This window comes from Pterocles gutturalis, unplaced genomic scaffold, assembly GCF_000699245.1.
Source record: "Pterocles gutturalis isolate BGI_N339 unplaced genomic scaffold, ASM69924v1 scaffold26467, whole genome shotgun sequence".
NCBI classification, from domain to species: domain Eukaryota; kingdom Metazoa; phylum Chordata; class Aves; order Pterocliformes; family Pteroclidae; genus Pterocles; species Pterocles gutturalis.
The window spans coordinates 3,918-10,064 of record NW_010108605.1 but is presented as its reverse complement, the minus strand read 5'-3'; the positions used below and the strand labels follow the sequence as shown (position 1 = coordinate 10,064).

The window sequence follows — 6,147 nt, the reverse complement described above, 5'->3', positions numbered from 1 at the left end:
GCTTCCCAGTGTGCGGGGCCGCAGGGAAGAGGTGGGATCTGCTCGGAGGGCGGCTTGGGAAGACAGCCGTGCTCCTGCCAGGGGAGAGGGCCCGTCAGGAGGAGGAGGGCCCGTGGCCGGCCTCCGGAAGAGACGAGGAGAGCGCTCCTTACTTGCGAGCTTGAGCTGCTGCTTCCCCTTCTGGGGGCTGAAGCAGCCCCAGCGTGTTTTGGGCCAGGCACCAGGACTCAAGGGCTGGGATGGGATGTTTCGGTAGGGAAACCCTCCTTTTTCCTCTTTGCTTTCTAGCAATTGCTTTATTTTCTCCATAGCTCTAAAAAGGCTCCGTGAAGCTGCCAATAGCAACGATTTGGATACAGGTAAGAATTCTGCTAATCCTACTTGGAATCTCTTCCTGGAAGGGCAGTTTTGTCGAGGACCTTTATTTTAGGAGAGGAGGAGGAGTGTGCAGATAGTTTGCAGACATGGTGCTTTACATGCTGCAGATCCAGAAACTGCCTTATTTCTTTCTCTGAGCAGAGTGAGGCTGCTTATGGCATTCACTTTTTCACTGTTTGTGGTTCATAGTGTTAGTTTTTCAACTGTCTCAAGCTAAATCAGCACTGCTCTATTGCATGTTTTTCAGTATGTAACTTTTGGCTAATTATAAGCAGCAAGAGAGGAGTGTTTTGTTAAGGTGGAAAAGTTATGATTGTCTAAGCCATACCCTGTATAATGAGACAGTGTAACCCAGTAGATCAGAACCAGGACCAGTGCTGGACTCTGCCTCTCACAGTGACTTCAGAGAAGGCTCGTGGCCTGTCTGTGACTCCCTTTACTTCTCTATACTGTAGATTAGGTGAGGTTTGATATGAAGCATCCAGCAGCAATATTGCTGTATATTATCTGCCCCTTATCATTGTCCCTCCTTAAACTGTACTGTCCCCTCAGCTCTGCTGGCCTGACTGTTCACCAGGGCATTCTGTGAACAGAACTGGAAACTGTTTTGACTTGTAGAAAATCTGAATATATCAGAACAAGGGTTTTTCTGGTGTGCTTCACCCTTCAGCTCCACAATACACCTTGTTTCATGAACTGATGGATAAAGGTCATATGTGAGCTCTGTCAGAACAGAAAGGCTTGGCTTCAGTCACCAAGTCAAGAGGAAGAATGAAAGAATCAGGCTTTATGACAGTCTTGGTTTCAGTCCATCTTAGAGTTTTACGCCTGTATTTGATACACAGGTTCCCCTGTTTACAGTCCTGTTGTTTTGTGTACTCTGCAACTTGAGGAAGTATCTGATGATGAATTTATCCTTCGTCAACAAGTAAAAATCCTTGCTGTTTGCTGTGGTGGCACTGGGTGGGGAAGGTTACATCATTTCCTACTGGCTTCAGGGAAAGACTAGGTAAAGTGTTCCCCATTAATGTTTCTCACTAATGGCACTGTCAGTCTCCCTGTCTTTTGGAGTATCAAACATCCCCTGTTAACACCACTTCCATCTTTTGAGGTGTTCCTTTCATTTCTGTACCACACTTAAGGCAGTAGGTGTACAGGATGAAATTCAAATGTGGCTATCGTTCGATCTCTGGAAGCTAAGACGAATGTTGACTTTCAGTGGTCTGAGCTATCTGGTTTCTTGTCTCTACGGTTAGTCTTGACTGTTGCAGGATATGTTATTAAAGATCTCAAAATGTAGCAAATCTGTCAGTATTTTTGACAGCTAGTGAATGAGCTTTATTTTACATGCTGGTTACTGTATCAGGATAATATCAAAAAGAGTGATAGCCCTTACAGTTGCCCTTACACATGTTGCTGTATATGCTACTTTTACATCCCTAATCTTTTCAGCCTTTGCTGGTCTCTTTGCCTTTGCTGTACTCAATACTGTAGAGTCATGCTAGTTTCTCTGTCCTTCTGTGTGAGCATGTTTTTCCTTTTTATCTGAGAAAAGGAAGTAGTTCAGGTTACAGTAAGTGGTGGCATTGAAGAAGTATCTGGTTGGAAGAGCATGGGGGACAAGTGAGAGTAGATGATGGTATGGCTACTCGGGCTGTTCAATAGCTCACTTCAGTACGTCGTCTCCTAATGGTATATTTGCACTGCTGGAGGCAGGTTGGTGCACTCACCTGCCTGCTTCCCAAACAGTAGCCACTGTTGGTATGGCAAAAACTAGGAGTTTCAGATTAATCTAGGAAGGGGCATATTGAAAACAGATGCGAAGAGATGGCTTTTCTCACTGCTTCTCACCCTGGGTCCATGCCAATGTGAAAAGTTTACACAGATACAGAAAAGAACCACGCAAATCTACAGAGAAAACTCACAGAGGGCTAGTAAGCACAGGATGCTAATTCTGGCTTGGGAAGTGCCTGAGATGCAGCTAACAAAAGGCTGTGAGAGTTAGCCCTGCGTCATTGCCATCTTTTTATATCTTCTGTAAGCATTTGCCGCTGATTGTACTCGGAGCTTGAATATTTGTCTAGATGGAGCCTTAGCCATTACAGCTGTTGGCTTGTCTTTTGTGGCAGTATGTGGCAGGTGGTGAAGGCTGTAACAGAGGATGGAGGGTACGCTGGCTAGGCTGGTTCTCCTGAGCCAGGATGCTGGCTGGAGCTGGTTCAAGTCCAGTTGACTTGACAGCTGTCATAATGTGTTCATAATGTGTATCTAACCACAGAAGAGCAGGTAGCGTTACCCCTTTCTAAGGAGGTGTGCCTCAGCTTACCTGCTTTCCTCTCCTCCTTGGCTCTGTCAGTGCAGCAACTCTTGGAGGATGGAACTGACCCCTGTGCCGCAGATGACAAAGGCCGGACAGCCCTGCACTTTGCCTCCTGCAATGGCAACGATCACATCGGTGAGTGGGGAGGGGGAGTTCTGTCATCTGACTTCTCTGTGGCAGGTGTTTTGAAGGGTGCTCTTTAGCTTGGTTCAGCCCATGACAGAGATTGCTATTTTGCGTGTGTTTTGTGGCAAAGTTGCTAGCTGATCTCCAGCTCTGGGACTTGTCATGTCTCCCTGCTGAAGGGGGAGCAGCAGCTCCCAGCTCTAGGGCTGTACTGGTGCAGAAGGATGTTTTTAGTCCCAATTCTGCCTCTCAGGGAGCCCAGTGACACTGCCTGGCTTTGTGCTGGTTTCCTGTGCGTTGCTGCACAAGCCTCCATCCCCCGTCTCTGGGAGGAAGCTGATGAGCTTTTCTAAGGCAGCCTGATGGCTGCTGTGTGGACTTGTGGCATGGTCAAATGCTGCCAAACAAGGCTTCTTATGTGGTCACCTGGGGCTGTGGCATGTGTGGGCCTGACCTGCAGGGCAAAGGGAATGGACTGATGTGGCTCTGTTTCCTTGTTTCCAGTGCAGCTGCTTCTGGACCATGGGGCTGACCCGAACCAGAGAGATGGGCTTGGAAACACCCCCTTACACTTGGGTAAGTGCCACACAGATGAGCTTTGCATGCAGAGAGGTGATGTGAACACTGCCTTACTGTTTCTTTCCTTTCTACCTTCCTCTTTCCTGTGCACAGTATGTGTCCCCAGCTTTAAGGACCTAGGAGGGATTCTTTGCATTTCATTAGCTTTACTCCTCATGAAGGTTTAAGGGTCATAGGTAGAGAAAATCCGTTTCCCTCCCTGTGCCAACCCCAAGGAGCAGGACATCTGTTCCAGAGAGAGTACCCAGGCTTGCACGTGAGGTTATCCTTAACAGAACCCTTTGAGAAGCAGCAAACTCCATGCTTGAGCAGAAACTTCTTTGTTTTTGGCTAGTACCTCTGAGTTGTGTGTCCTGTGTTTTCCCTCCCCAGCTGCCTGCACGAACCATGTTCCTGTCATCACCACACTGCTGCGTGGAGGTAACATTTACAAATCTGCAACAATTACAGCCTGTCGCTTTCTTGCCCTGCCCCTGTTGATGCTCCCCAGGGACGCTAAGTCTTGAAGAACAAGACCTCACTTTCTGTCCTTGCTCATGCATTTTGCAGGGGCCAGAGTTGATGCCTTAGATCGAGCTGGCAGAACCCCGCTGCACCTTGCTAAATCAAAGCTAAACATCCTGCAGGAAGGACTCTCCCACAGCCTGGAGGCTGTACGCCTCGAAGTGAAACAGGTAAAAAGTCCTGTGTTCTGGTAAAGCGGTGCAGACCCTGGCAGGCTCCTGCACCTTTTATTTAAATACTTGTTTGTAGGCTCTTAGCTGCTCTGGGGAGAGTTTGATTTTTTTCCTTCTGTTTTCAGAGACCTTCCTTTTTCCCAACCACTACTCTGAATTTTTGCAGGATCTCTCTTGGCTCTGGTAGGCCAAGGATGCATTTAATGTCTTAACTCTCAGGCTGTATGGAGCACTCTCTTCTCTTCAACCACCATGTAAGACAGATGCCTTGTGGAGGAGAAGGGACCACAGTGTGGGGCTGTAGTCATTATGCATTCCAGCAGGGACTCTGCTCTGTAGGGCATTCCTAGTGCAGTCTGCCTGCTCCAATATGTGGATGCATGGGACAGGAAAGCACTCAAAGGGCTGTATCACAAATCACGAGGCATGGGCCTTGCTTCAGGAACCATTTAGGAGCCACAAGGATTTTCATCCCCAATGCACAGGCAGGTCCTGCTGGAGTGGGAAGTCCCTGCTCCTCACAGTGAGGGGAGCTAGCTGGCCATGAAGAAAAGCTTGGTGCTTTCAGGGCTGGACCCTGTGCTCCTTCAGCTGGACCTCTCTCTCTTCCCTGTTCTTAAACCAGGCACAGGGATCACAACTAGTCCGTCTGTGGCTGATCAACACCTCTGGTGACTCACTGGGCTCTGATGCTGCCATTAGTGCTCTGCGGTTGCTTTGCATGTGTTCTTCTCTGTGGGTCACATTCTGCCATGTACCACAGCATCAAGGCTGTGCTTGGCGATTTAACTGTAATTTAATTTTTTCTGTAAAAACATCACAGCCTGGTGCAACTGTCTGATGTTTGCGTCTTATGCATTTTGTTTCAGATTATCCAGATGTTGCGGGAATATCTGGACCGTCTGGGGAGGCACGAGCAAAAAGAGCAGCTGGATGACCTCTGCTCCAGGTTACAGAGGACTAGCACAAAGGAGCAGGTAGGCAGTGCTGAACTGATTCACCTACTTGTGCTACGACTTCTGTGTTCAGGAGAACACAACTGCATGAGCAAGGTGACATTGAAAACACGGTTATGGAAGTGTTCTTGCTCACATTGGGTAAAGTGGGCAAGTTATGTGATGACTCGTGGTACTCCTTTGGGTTGGAATTCAAAATGCAGAAAGCATCACTGTGCCTGGCAGCTCAGCAGAGAAGATGGATCAGATGGGCCAAGGGCACAGACATTTTAAGGCCAGGATGAGCACAGCCACATGGGGTTGCATGACCTGGTTTTGTTGTTTGGTTGGGTTTTTTCTACAAAAGATTAGCCCTTAGAAACAGGCTTAGAGGAAACAGCCCTGATACCACTGTTGAGTCTTGGGTAGTGCAGCAGAATGCATCTCTTTTAAGGACCGGCTAGATCGTGTGAGGTGGAGGTCAAGCATCAACCCCCAGAGGAATAGGGAGAAGCTCCCATTGCCTTAGATTAGGATTTGCTTGTGAGGACAGGAGCCCTCCTACACAACTGGGACCAAAGTGATCCTGTCTTAGTATAAGCTCAGCGTGGGTGTTACTGGGAGTCCTGGTGCAAGAGTGGTCCCTGCTGCATGGGGGTGTCTTTTGTGGTGGTTGTGGGCAACTGCACAACTGCATTCCCCTGCCTAACAACCAGCTGCGTTCTCTTGTCAGGTGGATGAGGTTACAGACCTCCTGTCCAGCTTCACATCACTCAGCCTGCAGATGCAGAAGATGGAGAAGAGGTAATGGGCTTCTAAATCATCTTCCTGATGCAGCAGGAGAAGTTTTAGAGAGAAACAGAGGAAGCTGAAGCTTGCTTCCCAGATCGCTGAATAAACTGCCAGCGGCTGTTCCTGCCAGATCCACTCTCCAGTGGTGGTCAGACTGTCCCTGTGGGTGCTGCCACAGCTGTCTCATGGGGAGGCAACAGGCTTTGGACAACAGAGACAACACACAGAGTGCTGCAGCTAAGACTTTTGGAAAAAAAGAGCTGTTCTTCTTTTTATCAGATGGGCTGGTGCTGAAGAGGATATCCCTTTCAGAGATACTTTGCCTTTTCCTAAGCACTTA

The 6,147-nt window shown here is 48.3% G+C and overlaps 1 protein-coding gene across 1 annotated transcript; it reads left to right on the top strand.

The window, feature by feature from the left end:
• Positions 1-311: 311 nt before the first annotated feature.
• ANKRD54 (ankyrin repeat domain 54) lies at positions 312-5,915 on the top strand (the record flags this gene model as incomplete). Its single annotated transcript, XM_010072701.1, has 7 exons — positions 312-359; positions 2,735-2,833; positions 3,329-3,400; positions 3,776-3,823; positions 3,953-4,077; positions 4,950-5,057; positions 5,749-5,915. Coding segments are annotated over 7 exons (575 nt in total), but the record flags the coding sequence as incomplete, so codon positions are not given.
• Positions 5,916-6,147: the final 232 nt, after the last annotated feature.